The following is a 15,322-nucleotide window of genomic DNA, read 5'->3' on the forward strand; positions in this document are numbered from 1 at the left end:
AGCCAGCTGTGTTGGATCTACATGGTAAAGAAACCTCTGAGACACTGCAGTGTTCACTCCTCTCTCAGACTGAGACAGAGACTTGTGCAGGAGACCCCAGTGTGTTCTGGTTCAGAACCGGATCAGACAATAACTCTCTTGATCTCATCTACACCAACGGACAAATGCCTGAAAATTGTGAGAAGACATCAAACACCCAGAACAAATGCAGATATAACTTCTCTAAGAACATCAGCTCCTCTGATGTTGGGACTTATTACTGTGCTGTTGCCACATGCAAAGAGATATTACTTGGAATTGGAACCAGAATCGAAAGAGGTATGAATTGTTATGCATAATGCTACTGAACAACATATGTTATTGATGTCAGTTGTTTATAAGCGACAATGACGTGTCTTTATCTCTTTGTTTTGTAGCTCATTCATCGTGTTATGAAGTTATGCTGCTGCTGGTGATCACAGGAAGCTGCTTGGCCATCTGTGTGATTGTGATTATTGTTTTAATCTGTTGCAGAACTTAAAAAACATTATACTAAACTTTAGAGGTAAGTATTAATCAAAAATATGAAGTTTATTTGAAAAGAGAAAAAAAATGAAAATAATTTCAGAATCCAAATTGCTTTTGGAACCGTGTGTTTAGAAACTCCTCATCAAAAACACAACACAATGACATGAATCAACCAGATGATATGGTGAGTAAACACATCTAATTGTCTATGTAGTTTGTGAATTCAAAATGGATATAATAATGTATATAAAATATAAATGACTAATTTACATTTTGGTTTAAATTTTATATTTCCACTCAGACACAAGATGGACATCATGTGACATATGCTGCCTTGCATTTCTCCAAAGAGACGACGGACAGAAGGCTGAAGACTGAAGAAAGTGTTTTCAAATGTCAGAAAATGTATTTAAATATAATCATGTTCAATAAATTTGGATGTGGTTTCCAATGAAACTTGATGTTAGATTAAAAGTCCCTTCTAACAAGCAAGTATTAAATATGCTTTTCATTAAAACCATATCTCTGCATAAAAAATATTTATCTGAAATTCTTCAGTGTTTTTCATTATTTGTATGTCAGAAAGCATCATAACTAACACAAATAGAGGCAGTCTCTATATAAGCACTCTTTATCGCTATATAATACATTTTCAGTAATATTCTAAATTATTAAAAGGGTCAATATGCATAGGCATACAAAGAACACTTATTAATTATATATTTATATTCACAACTAATTACATTTTATAAAATGTTAGAATAAAAAACATTTAAAAAATACAACCTCTTTTAAATGCATTAATTTTGCCAACAAATTTGCTGTAATTTCTTGACCTAACATTTTAGACCAACAAATGCTTTGTTGCAAGCTAACACATTTTTTAACCAGAGCCTATAACCTTAATTTATTTTTAGATTATTCATGCAAATAACTATGACTGTAATCATTATGCAATATTTCTTTAAGTGGTGATGCTAAAAAGAAGTCAGTGTTTCTTTTATTAATTAAAACAGTTTTCTAAACATCATGTTTTAGTTTGTAAAGGACCCAAACCAAGAAGCTAGCAGTGAAAAAATTAGCAACGTTTTTATAACTAATTATCTAAGAGAACTTAGTGGAGGATTATAGGAAAAGCGGGACATGGAGCAAACACAGAGATTATAAATCTCAATTTATTGGATCCAATTTATTGGACATTGGATCCAGTCTGGTGTGCTCGAAGAATTGTAAGCAAGAAGTGAGCTTGGAGATCCTGGCATTTTGTAAGGATTCAGAGGATGCAGTTTGTTAAAGACATCAGAGCTGCAGGTGTCACTCAAATTAAGCTGATAAGGAACAGCTGTGAAGGTAGCCCAGTGCTCTCCAGCACAGATACTCTCTGGGATAGATGGATCTCCACCAGAGAGGCATGAAAATACCCAAAACACCAGAATCCTGACAAACCTCTAAATTTATGGATTATACATATGCTCTACATGTTAATGTTACAGTCTGGGGTGAATTTCAGAGTGACATGCTGCACTGATAGGGGGCAGCGCTGAGCCCCATAGGCACAATGGGCAACAGGTATCTTTCATGTATGCATAAAAAAAACCAACCTAAAAACAGTTGGAGAAATACAACATTTACAACAGGAATACAACAGTTCCTGGATGACTCTCCTTGATCTTCACTAAAATGGTTAAAATATGAAGCCAAACAAAGAGGATTTTTTGTGATGGAGATGTAGAAGCGCACAGGCTTCATATAAATACAGGTAGGATCATACACCATTTTCAATTTTAATCATAACAGAGCTAAGCCAAAAAAAAGAAAAAAATACATTTTGACCTTATATTAAATATTACTTTTTTGCTCTTGTCTTAAATATTGTTGAAGAGTATGCAATTTACTGATTCATAATTAAATGTTAAAACAACTAAATGTTTCAATTAAGGTCAAAACACAAAGCCTGTGTTTTGGATTTAGTATGTCCAATTCCAGAGAAGTCAGTGCCTCACCAGTTATGAACCTCACTGTACGTCACTGAAAGACACAAAACACAATTAAAGGCTTACCACAAAGGAATAAACTAAAACGGAAAGGCAATTATGACAATAATGAACAACAGGGAATGAACTGAGTATGACCACAAACATTAAGAAAAATCATCAAAACACCAACACAAACTAAAAGCAGAAACATAGAACTGAAGAAATAAGATCTATGCATGACTGAACCTATAGACATTTAATGACATTGTATTAAAAGGCACAAGCACCCCGCACACTTCAAGGATACGCAGATAATGGACCTTACCAAGCTCCGCCCAGAAACGCCCTCAAAAATCCCACGTGGCTGCATGTTTCACAAACAGAGCCTCGCAGGGCTTAGTTTCTATGTAAACATGGCGTCTTTCATTTCGATTGACTCTCTGCAGAGTATTTCTGAGTCGATTAGTGTAGCATTTCTGCCGGATTTTCACAAAATATCAGCCACGACAATGGATAGGGGAACCAACAAGTTCATGTCATCTTTTTTGGAMGACATCAAGGTGTTTGAGCCACGCAATGCCTCCAACATTGTGCGCGTCACAGCAAAATGCTACCGGTCGATGAGGAAAACAGCAGATCCTCACACCCTCAGCATAAATATAGCTGTGGACAAGATCACTTGTCCACAGATAATAAGATACTCATATTTTCCTGACAATGTACAAAACAGGAACACTCAGGTAAAAGATGGATTAATAAGTTAACGGCCGCTTAGCTGCAACAGGCGCAGCGCAGAGCTTGCGCTGCTGTTGAGCAAACGTTAGCAACACCGTGAGGTTGGTCCTCTCTGCCCTCTAATGGAGGTGGGAGGAGATTCCTAATTAAAAAATTAAGAATAATTAAAATGTAAGGTATAATTAAATGCATACCTTACATTTTTCTGTTTTCCCATCTAATGATGGTTCAGACTGCGAATATTTCATTAGAGGACTCCTACTCTGATGAAGAGAAATGCTTCTGCACCAAGAGAGCCAGGAATGAACAACAAACCTCCAAACAGTCGGTCAAATTTTTTCTAACAATGTACAAAACGTGAACACTCAGGTACTGCGTACCAGCTTGGATGTTCCGATTTCTCCACAGACACACACAAGTCCATCTACATACATGTCATGCATATGCGTATGTATTTTTTCCCCCCCGTTTGGTGCTTGAATCATACTATCATTATTTTGTTTGTGTTCACACAATCAGACAGATGATAAATCTCAGATTAGAGAGTTTGAGGATCATATTACAAAGTTGGAAGAAACAATTGAAAAGAAGGACAAAGAAATACTACTGACGTACTTCTTACGTTGTGATTCAGGGTTATCAGATGCTACATAAAAAAGGTGTTAAAAGAAGCAATCCAGGCCATGCAGCAATCATCTTCTTCCAGCCACCAGTTACAAAAGTTGCAGGTTTTTGCATTCAAGGATTTTTTTATTGTCAGATAAAAATAATTGTCAAATAAAGATCAGATATCCAGTGTAGTATCATCTTATAATTTATCCCACAAGGATATCACTTTTTCTGATGTGATAATTTAATCCTAACCCTGTTGACACTATTTGAAATTTAGATTGCGTTTCCATTATTTTATGAATAATGGAAATAAACAGAAAGCATGTGCTTGAATACACTCCCCTAAAATAACAGTCACTAGTGTTTGAAAACATCTTTTCAAAACATTTATTTTTCAGTCCAGTAAAGACCTGATACAGTACCTGTGAGTTAAGATTTCTTAATTTTTCCATATAATGTTTAAACAACAGATGTTTGGTGTAATTGCCTGGCTCTTATTTTAATTGCCCAGGAGGGCACTTTTGGAAACTTTTTTTTTAACACCACTAAGTGTAATTGTAGTGGGTTTTTCAAAGAACATTGCTTTACTGTGGCAGGAAGTGCACTTTGATTGTATATGCCGTCATACCCAATCAGATGCATTTGACTGTGGATCTCCACACCTCCCACTGTTATTTAAGAATCAAGGGTCTCAATGAAGGCAGTGTCAGCATGTTTCTGTTATGGGCTTCACTGTTTCTTCTTCACCAAGGGCGTAAGTAACATTTTTAATCAGTTAAGTAACTGAATGATGAGCAATTGTTGACGGCAATTACATTTTCTTGTGTTTTCCATATTGTTTTCATGAAATGATACAGATTGTTTGGTCCCAGTGGTCACGGTTCAACTTGGTGATCCTGTGACTTTGTCTTGTGCTTTTTCGGATAAATTTCAAAGCACCACATGGCTTCACTGGTACAAACAGAGTGCAGGAGATACTCTGAAATTCATTGTGTTGCAGCAGAAAAGCATAAAGCCCAATGATGAACGAAATGTGTTTACCTCAAGAATAGCTGCAACAAATGATGATAAATTCAGCAATCTAACCATTCTGAAGACAGTTCTACAAGATGAAGGAATGTATCACTGTGCTCACATGGACTGGACTGTATCTACTTGGACCGGGACTTATTTATCAGTAAAAGGTAAAGAACTGATTTAATATTTTTTTTTCTGTTTGAATGTGTCTCTTTTTCTAAATATGCACAGCTCCACTTGGACTGGAGAATTAAGTTAAACTAGGAATAAGTACCTTTGACATTGATCCACCTCTCTAATCAATACAATTTGTATGCTTCAGTCATAAATTATTTTTAGTACGCAATGAGATCGATTGCCCATGTGACACTTGTTTTTAAATTTAAGATTAATCTCTTTTTTGTAGTCTGCCCCCAAAATAAGTACTCTTGATACTTTGAGTATCTATGGATTTATACTTTTTCTATATTCCACTGATGTCTCTGACCATTGGATGAGGCACCAAGTAATGGTCAGCCAATAGGGCACGCCCTTAAATAATGAAAGAATTATATTTATTGCTTAAATGTTTTAACATTAAACCTTGCACAAACAAATATTTTCTTTACAGTACAGATTATTGCTCTTGAAATGAACAGACGGCCACAAAAACAGATGGAAAACAGCAACTGACCAGGATTACTGGATACAAATGTAATTTGGTCAAGTGAACTAGCAAGATTAAAAACTGTTCAACCAAATGACCTTCTGTCACTAAAATCAACATCCAAACACAAAAAAATGCAGGCAAATATAACTGATAAACTGTATGAGCCTCAGTAAAGGTGACCCGAATTTGGTTTGCTTTAAATTATTTGTGGTAATTTAGAATATATAAATAACAAAAAATAAAGGGTTCTTTCTTCTGTTTCTTGCTTTATGTTCTTTTTACAAAAAAAAAAATAGATGTTGAACTATGTTTATGTAGATCAGCAAAATGAACATAAGTATCAATAAAAAAGCCTGAAAGTATCTAAATAAACATTAATAAAATATTTTTCAGGTTAAACTGAGATAGTTGACTTCTGCTTTTTGACATTAAGAATCAAATAATTTTTATTTTAAATAAAAATAGTACAACTCTTGCTTACAGTGTAATATATATTTTCATTTCTTCATAGCAAACTCCAGGAGGACTTCAAGCTACACTGTTCTCCAGAACCCAGTTTCTGATCTGGCCCGTCCAGCAGACTCAGAGACGCTGCAGTGTTCAGTCATCTCCGAGTCTGAGGACAAAGCCTGTTCAGGAGAACCAAGTGTGTTCTGGTTCAGGACCGGATCAGAACAGTCCTATCCAGAAATCATCCATTCTACTGACAAAGGACTTCGTGACTGTGAGAACACAACGACATCGAACACTCAAAAGAAATGTAGTTACAGCTTTTCTAAGAACTTCAGCTCTTCTGACACGGGAACATTTTACTGCGCTGTGGCAACATGTGGAGAGATATTATTTGGAAATGGAATTAAAACAGCAGGTATGAGTTTTGTACTTCAAATACTTTACGTTATGCAAATATTGTTACTTCTTGGAAGACAATGATGTATTTCTTTTCCACCTTGCTTTTCAGATCAGTCAGCAAGTCCTAAAGTCAATGTGCTGATGATCATAATAATCTGCTTAGCAATCTCTGTAACTATAAATATTGGTTTTATCTGCCACCAAACTCGAAGATCATGGTGTGGAAACTTTAAAGGTAAGTTGTATTTTTTGTCTTACTGTATTTGAAACAACAAATAAAGACCTAAATAATCTACTATAAAATAAAACTTGTGAGCAAACCATTGAGAACTGTTTTTCAACAGCAAAACACAAGGAAAATCAACTGGATAATATTGTAAGTGGCCTATATACAATTGTGTTTAAAACTCTTAAAAAAATACCTGAATGTCACATGAAACAAAAACTTAATATCATATTTTCTTTCCGCTCAGACGGTAAACGGACAGGACCTGAATTACGCTGCCTTACATTTCAACGAAAGGAAAACATCAAGAGGAAATACAAGACAGCTGAAAACTGAAGACAGCGTGTATTCAGGAGTTAAATATGATGCAATTATGAAGTAGCACTGTGTTTATATGAGCAAATGTAGATTCAAATTAATTCTCTGTGAGTAATTAAGACTATCATAATTGTGGTCCTGTAATGTCTTATTTAATGTTTGAAACAAGCTCAAACTGCCCTGATGTGGAATAAAGTTTCTCATACTTTATGTAAATATATCTGTTTCTGCTCAAATTAAATTTTTTAAAAGAATATACAAAATTTAAAACATTATTGTAATGTAATTGGAACTTGTCAATAAACTGCCCTTTTAAAATTTATTTTAAGGGCCACTTGTCAGTCTACTCAAATATAAAGTTGTTGCTCTTTTGACGTTTCAGGGTGTTTTTTTCTTTTTACCTCTTTAAGCACAGTTAAAGCCTCAATGACAACCAGCTAGTTTGATGGTTAATTTCAAATGGTTTTAAATGTGGATTTAGAAAATGGTTATTAAAAATATTTAAAAAAAATTCTCCTTAGAGCGAGAAGAAAACCCCTCTACACACCTTATTTATATATGCTGTTCTGCAGGTGTTACATTTATTTGTATATAGCACATCTCAGCAACAACGCAGCTCAAAATGCCTTATACCATAAAGGCAAACATGAACAAATATGAAATAAGGCAGAAAAACAAATCATTTTATAACAAAAAACAAGACTGTCAAGATGTGATATGTAAAAATATACTTGTGCGCACACTGTGGATGAAGTCAACATTAGCATACACCAGACGCGTTTAAGTTCAGTCCTGAAGAGTTACCGTCCTGCAACTTTAGATGCATCCTTACTCCAACAGACCGGAATCAAATGGCTGAATTCCCTCACCAGCAGTCATGTAGCTCTGAACAGGCCTGATAACGAGCCATTCATTGGATTCAGGTGTGTCAGAGAAAGGGATGCATCTGAAAGGACTACAGCAATCAAGGTCTGGACTTGAGTGCACCTTTTATACACACACCGAGAAGGATCCTAAACAGAACCAGAAGAAAAAAATCTGTCCGATCTTGTTGCATCGTTCCTCATTGATGCATTATGTAGCATTATGAGAGGCTACGTGGATGTGTTTCACCACCTTGAAGCTGTTTAATAGTGAGGGGTATTGATATGGAGGTCTGAACTTTGTTCGATTCATAAGAGCCCAATTCAATTTACGATTCAATTTGATTGATATTCGATTCAGCTAAGGATATCACACAGTCACAACGTTACGTGTATATGGAAGACATTCTCTTAAGAACTAATGCTGCAAATAATAGAAACCAACTGTAAATTGGTGCATTAGTAAAAATATGAATATTTACATTTGAAATTTAACCCAAAGCAATTACATTAAGAGCGTAGTTTCTATTTAACCTGACCAAAATAAAAATGCAATAATTTTGATAAATTCAAACCACCAACCCTTCACCTATACTACCATTTAAAACTCATTATGTGGCTCCTCATTTGTAAAATGTACGGACAAACCATCATGGTTTTCCAGTGAGGTTGGGCAATGTGCATCATTTCCCTGCCGATATTTATCAGTTCAACAAATGATGATGGATGAAACATTTGCACAACAGATGTTTGGACTTTTTTGTGGGCAGATACGGTGGCCGACAGGTTCAAATGCGCAGCAACAGAGAAAAAATGCGAACAAAAAAAAAAGACACGCACAAATGAAATGCAGCAAACAAAAAAAGAGAGACGCAAACAAAAAGCAAATAAAATGCAGCAAACAGAAAAAGACGCAAACAAAAAAGAATATACCCACAAATGAAAAGCAGCAAACAAAAACAAAAAAGTGTTGAAAACGGAAGTGCTCCAGACCACTAGGGGGAGTCGAAGAAAATAGTATTCATTTCTATGGGACCAGACGCAAGATTCAGAGAAAGAAATTTGAAAGAAAGTAAAGGTGCGTATTACTATATTTCTTTTCAAATACGCCGTCTTTTATAATATTATAGAATAACAGAATAGTTGATGGGTAGCGTAATAGAGACTTTGTGTCAGGCATAGCCTTCTGGGCTTGGTCTCGTAGATGCTTGCCCGAATTAGCAAAGCAATTATGCTAATCATACCGCAAGAAAAAATATATAAATTACACAGTCATATAATTAAATATCTTTTTTGAGAATGACTCTTTTCAGCGTTTTAGTAGGCAGTGTCTTCACTTTTAATGTATTTATTAAAAGTGGAGAGTTTTTTAACTCTCCAACTCTACCCTTGGAGAGTTAAAAAACTAATTTTCTTTCAGATGTACTGTCCATTTTGTGGAACTGCCACCATACATTCTGCAGACTTTTGTTGTCAATGTGGCAGAAACATAAAATTTGTCCAAGATCATGCAAACATGACATCTAGGACATCCTGATGTTTGCCACCGGCTTAAACACACTACCTCCATCTTCAATTCTGCCACAACCAAAACTGATTTTTCAGGCCACTTCTCGTTTTCCTGTCAGTAGCATCAGCTCCAACACTATCAAAATACCAATGTCCAAGACATATCATCAGTTTAAAGAAGACATGGACTTTGGGATTCAAAACTCCCCAGGGTTTGGGCTTTATTAAGGTCGAATGCATAACAACAACAAAAAAATGCTGACTATTTAACTTGTCAAACCTGTTCAGTTATGACACTGTTGGGTTGTGTTTGTGTGAGACCTTCAAATTTGGATTCTTGTTTATTTATAAGTCCGCCATGTTTTTCAGTTTGATATAGTTTTCGACACATGATTCCCAATTCTGTGGATGTGCCAGGCCACACCGTCTCTGGAGGTCCTCAAACTGTGCCTGAAGGTTTTCAGCTCCACATTGAATGTTGTTAGTCTCAGTCACAAACTGTCCCAATTGCTCCTGGGAGACTGGGAAACCACAGCCTGTTCTACCAAACCTAGGAATAGAAGAAGCACAGTAAACATTGTTTAGTTAGATTTACATTTCTTCACTCAACTGTTACTGCTATGACTATTGTTGTAGCCTGCTTAAATGATTAATTGTATTTAAATTTACATTTTCGAAATTATGTCATCTGAAATTGTTAGAATAAAAAGTGACATGCTGTTAACACATCGCTCATTATTTTTGTTTTGGCAAATTAGTTTTAGAGCTCCCAAAGAGGTTTTAAATTTACCAGATGTTAATTAAATAAAAGACAAAAACCACAAAAATTACCTGTGACGTAGATGATACATCACATCTGGTTTACCAGATGGAAAGCAAGATTGTTTAACAGGTCTTATGGTAGGTTTATTTCACCTGTCCTTCATCAAGATCTCTCTGTAGCATATCCATGAAGACAAACCGCTCAAGGTATGTGTTTTTTTGTTGTTGTTGTGATTTTGAACCTGAAGTTCTTATTTGGACTTGGAAATAAGCAGAGACATATAGCTCCTTTATATCATGTTATATGTTATAATGTGAAAACATACCTGAAATCTTGCTTTGGTTCTTTCATGCATCTTTGAGGAATCTTCGATTCTCGCATAGAAGCCACATTCAGAGTTGACTAAACGTTTGGTCTAAGAAACCTCCGCCCGTTTCCACAAAGCTCCTTCTTTGAGCTGCAGTCTGCAGCGAAGCTTCTGCTATGTTACTCTGTGTAATAAACATAACAATGTGCTAAGTGCATAGAAATTAAAATACTTTTCAGATACATTTCATTCTTGTGTCAAAAAGATCTGACACAGAACTTGGGGTTTCATCATCGGTAAGACAGAATCATCAAGTTTACAAAAAGCAAAGGTATCAAATATTTTACTTTATATATATATATATATATNATATATTTGCCTTTCTGAAATAATTTATTTTTTTAAAACAGCCTGATCTTTTGGTATTTGTGTGTTGCATTTATTAAAGATCATTGGGTAATTGCTTGGAGTTTCACTATCCAGGAGGGCACTTTGGAAACTTTTTTTTTAACACCACTAAGTGTAATTGTAGTGGGTTTTTCAAAGAACATTGCTTTACTGTGGCAGGAAGTGCACTTTGATTGTGTATGGTGTCACAGCCAATCAGATGCATTTGACTGTGGATCTCCACACCTCCCACTGTTACTTAAGAATGAAGGGTCTCAATGAAGGCAGTGTCAGCATGTTTCTGTTATGGGCTTCACTGTTTCTTCTTCACCAAGGGCGTAAGTGGCATTTTTAATCAATTAATTAACTGAATGATATGCAATTTCTTCTATCCATTAAATATTTTTATGTTGTTCCTTACTGTTTTTATGTATTTTTAATGATACAGATTGTTTGGTCCCAGTGGTCACGGTTCAACTTGGTGAACCTGTGACTTTATCTTGTGCTTTGTCGGAAAGACTTCAGAGCACATGGTTTCATTGGTACAAACAGAGTGCAGGAGATACTCTGAAATTTATTGTGATGCAACAGAAAAGCATAGACCCAAAATATGATCCAAATGCACCTGTTTCACGAATGAAAGCAACAATTGATGACAAACTCAGCAATCTAACGATTATGAACACAGTTCTAGACGATGAAGGAATGTATCACTGTGCTCGAATGGACTGGACTGAATCTATTTGGAGTGGAATGTACTTGTCAATAAAAGGTAATCATGTGATCTAATCAATTATTTGTTTTGTAATAAATGCAAGTTTCATATACCCAGCAACTCATAGACACACTGGGCACAAAGTGAAATGGTGCCAAGAGTCCTCTTTACTACTTTATCTATATAACCAATTCAGTTTGAGTTTCAGTATTAAATGAGTAATGATTCTTATACATTTTTCTTTTTAGTAACAAACTCCGAATTGCGTTCAAAATGAAATTTCAAAATATGTTAACCTATCCACACAGTGATTACCTAACAAATATATATTTCAGAATATCTTAAATGCACAAAAATTATACACGAAAATTTAATTAATTGCTGGATCTAATATATCATATTTAAAATAAACAGCAACAACACAAATCTATTTGTTGTGAGCAAAATTTGTTTTACAGGACAGTTTTAAGTGCCTTTAAACCATCCTGATTCAATAAAAACTGCGTGAATGAGTGAAAAGTAACATTTTCCAAAAATATCACATGGACATATTATGCAGTAAAACCATGCGACTAAAACTTTGAAAAGGAAAAACACAGAAAAGGTGCGAGTATGGGAGTTGTAAAGATACAAAGAGTTGAAACAAAAACCTTGTAGAACAAACTGAAGAATATAAAAGGAAAATTAAGAAAATTATACAGTTGTAGAAAAATTTTACTTTATTCTTAAATCTTTGTCCATGATGACTTAGAAATGTTTGAGCTGTGTTCTTGAATAATAATCAACTACATTTATGTTCTGCCAATAGTTATACTAATTTGACAAATTCATGAAAAGCGATTAAAGTAAAATGTTACTTTTTTCTTTGTATTTGTTCCCTTTATTATTTTTTTGTTTAGAGTTCAATCTGTGTTCTTTAATTTCTTCGTAGGAAAATCTCAAAGGACAATGAGCTACACTGTTCTCCAGAACCCAGTTTCTGATCCGGCCCGTGCAGCAGACTCAGAGACGCTGCAGTGTTCAGTCATCTCTGAGTCCGAGGACAAAGCCTGTTCAGGAGAACCAAGTGTGTTCTGGTTCAGGACCGGATCAGAACAGTCCTATTCAAATATTATGTACACTAATGACAAAAGACTGCATAATTGTGAGGACACATTGACATCAAATACTCAGAAAAACTGTAGTTACAGCTTTTCTAAGAACTTAAACTCTTCTGATACATTGTACTGTGCTGTGGCAACATGTGGAGAGATATTATTTGGAAAAGAAACTAAACCAACAGCAGGTATAATCTTTGTACATGAAGTATGATGCTGTAAACTACGTAAATGTTACTTCTTTAAAAACAGTCAAATCTTTCTTCCCCACTTGCTTTCCAGATCAATCACCAAGTTCTAAAGTTAATGTGCTGATGATCGTAATAATCTGCTTGGCCATTTCCTTGACTATAAATATTGTTTTTATCTGTCACCGATTTCAAAGATCACTATGTAGAAAGTTTAAAGGTAAGCTTTATTTGCTGAGTTACTATTCTTGACACAACATACATTATTAAAAAACAAAAACAAATATAACTGAAATGCTTTGAAATAAAACTAAATTAAAAGGTACCTTTTGATGATACATTTTTGTTGACTTTTATTTCAACAGCAAAACACGATGAGAATCAACCAGATAATTTTGTAAGTGCATATTGTAAAATTACTTATTTTTGTATAAAATGCTTTACATTAGTGCTGACTGTGACTCTTAATTTAATGTATTTTATTCTTTCCACTCAGACTAAAGATGAACAAGATATGAACTACGCTGCCTTACATTTCGATGATGGAAAAACTTCAAGAGGAACGATAAAAAGACAATTGAAAACTGAAGAAAGTGTGTATTCGCAGGTCAAATCTGAATTTGCAAATGTCCATATTCAATAAAAACAGATCTATTCTCAGCAAGATTTGAGAAATAATAAATTGAGAGATATCATAATTTACTAATTCATCATCTTCTTTTAACAACTTAAAAACAAAGAAACTCCAACTGCCCTGGTTACAAAAGTACCACATTTCTTTTTTTATGAGGTTTGGCAACAGTTTTATGTAATAAATCTTTGCACTATAAATATCTGCACACTTATGGAAAACTGCAAAACTCCTTCCTTTAAATCAAAGCTAAAGTCCCACTTGTTGCTATTGAATAAAAGTTGGAAAATCATAAAGTGTAATCCATTTTTCAGTCTGTCCTTTTGCTACAGCATTGTAATAGTTTTTGCTTGCTTCTTGTTTTATTCTCCTTCTACTCACACAAAGCACTTTGAATTACCTTATTGCTGAAATTGTGCAATACAATTAAAATGACCTTGCCTCGTCTTCTGGATCCTTCGACAAGTATATGAATCTCACCACCTAAAAATCTAGATTGCTTCTACAAACAGTTGTGTGTCACTCAGAAAATTACACACAAAATAGAATAATTTTGATCTCAGCATCTGGCCGTCCACTGTTTTTTTTTTTTTCTTTCACAACCTCCCTGGTAAATTCTTTTCCCTCCTCTGGATATAAATCTATGGTGTGACTGGTAAGAATTTTGTGGATAGACTCGTTTAGGTAGAAAATGGCATCAACAGGATGGATAGTTTTGAGAAACAAGGTGCTACAGCAGGAACAGAGAAAATACCCCCTACAATATCATCAATTTCTGAGAATATTGTGAATTTTCTAAATATATTAGTCATGAAGAGAACCCTCCAAGCCTTAAATAGGAACTTCAGAGGTTTTAAGATGGTACACTTTGTGTTTGAATTCAGCTTGTTTACAAAGTAAATGAGCCGCTTCAGGGAGGTGGGAAAACTAGCAGCTGATTCACCAACAGTACCAGCTTTTGTTGGTGATTTTCACACTTTTGTTATAATGAGCTGAAAGTTTGAAAGCAGGGCCGGACCTAGCCACTGCTGCACTGGACAAGACTTTATTTGACACCCCCAACTCCACACCAAATATCGCCTCTTCTTTTTTTTGTTATTTTGAAATGATGATCACCAAAACACAAATTAGAAATACATGTGAAATATTGAACATACTCTAATTTCATCACCTACAGGATATGGCCAGGATCTATTGGTGCAGCTGCTATTTCTGATGCATCCGATGAGTTCTTGTGACATGGAGTAAATAAGAGATCAAAAAAATAAAGTTCCTTTGACTTCTCCCAGTGTATCCAGAGCTATCTAGAAATAACAAATCACAGCCTTGAGGCAGGTCTTAGAGCTGTCAATCAAGCCTGTGTGCTTGCTGATGACTCCTGTAACAGAAAAACAGTTTCTCTGCCATTAGAAAATTTAACAGAGGTTGGTTGACAGAGGTTGGCGACCTGTCCAGGGTGAACCCCGCATTTCGCCCGGAACGTTAGCTGGAGATGGGCACCAGCAACCCTCCCGGTCCCACTGAGGGACAAGGGTGTAAAGAAAATGGATGGTTGACAGCACGAAGACACTCCTCCTGCCTCTGATTGGTTGTTTTTGGTGGGAAGTGGTGCATTTCTTCCAATGACTATGGCAATGCTTTTTTCACAGAGTATCCGTTTCATTTTATGCTGTCATGACTGTGATAGTTGTAACAAATATGTAAAAAAAACATATTATAAAAATTACATACAGCAGATTTAAATGTAGTAATAATTTGGTTTTCAGCCAAATAAGTGCAGAATCTTTCATATTAGGAAATTATTACCTATAATTTTTTTTTAAATAGTAAAAGTAAAAATTTTGTCCTTGCCCCTTTCATGGTCTTGTCTAGATGACTGGCGCCTTAGCATTTGCCTATACGTCCTGTGCCACTGGCTGGTGCTGTCTCAAATTAACTGATAGCTCATTTGTAGAGCCACTGCATCACCC

General features: G+C 35.2%; 1 protein-coding gene across 1 annotated transcript; it reads left to right on the forward strand.

Moving 5' to 3' along the window:
* Positions 1–4,526: 4,526 nt before the first annotated feature.
* On the forward strand, positions 4,527–7,056 carry LOC103471488 (uncharacterized). The gene is made up of 6 exons (XM_008420514.1): positions 4,527–4,584; positions 4,688–5,014; positions 6,008–6,364; positions 6,458–6,583; positions 6,693–6,724; positions 6,822–7,056. Exons 1-6 carry the CDS (start codon positions 4,542–4,544, stop codon positions 6,954–6,956), a joined length of 1,020 nt encoding a protein of 339 aa, XP_008418736.1. The 5' UTR covers positions 4,527–4,541; the 3' UTR covers positions 6,957–7,056.
* The last annotated feature ends 8,266 nt before the right edge of the window (positions 7,057–15,322 follow it).

Source organism: Poecilia reticulata, linkage group LG10 (genome assembly GCF_000633615.1).
Source record: "Poecilia reticulata strain Guanapo linkage group LG10, Guppy_female_1.0+MT, whole genome shotgun sequence".
Classification (NCBI taxonomy): Eukaryota; Metazoa; Chordata; class Actinopteri; order Cyprinodontiformes; family Poeciliidae; genus Poecilia; species Poecilia reticulata.

Coding starts and splice junctions, on each gene's coding strand:
- LOC103471488 (XM_008420514.1), top strand. CDS start 4,542: ATGTTTCTGTTATGGGCTTCACTGTTTCTTCTTCACCAAGGGC. Junction 4,585..4,687: donor GTTTCTTCTTCACCAAGGGC/GTAAGTAACATT, acceptor GAAATGATACAG/ATTGTTTGGTCCCAGTGGTC. Junction 6,365..6,457: donor AAATGGAATTAAAACAGCAG/GTATGAGTTTTG, acceptor CTTGCTTTTCAG/ATCAGTCAGCAAGTCCTAAA.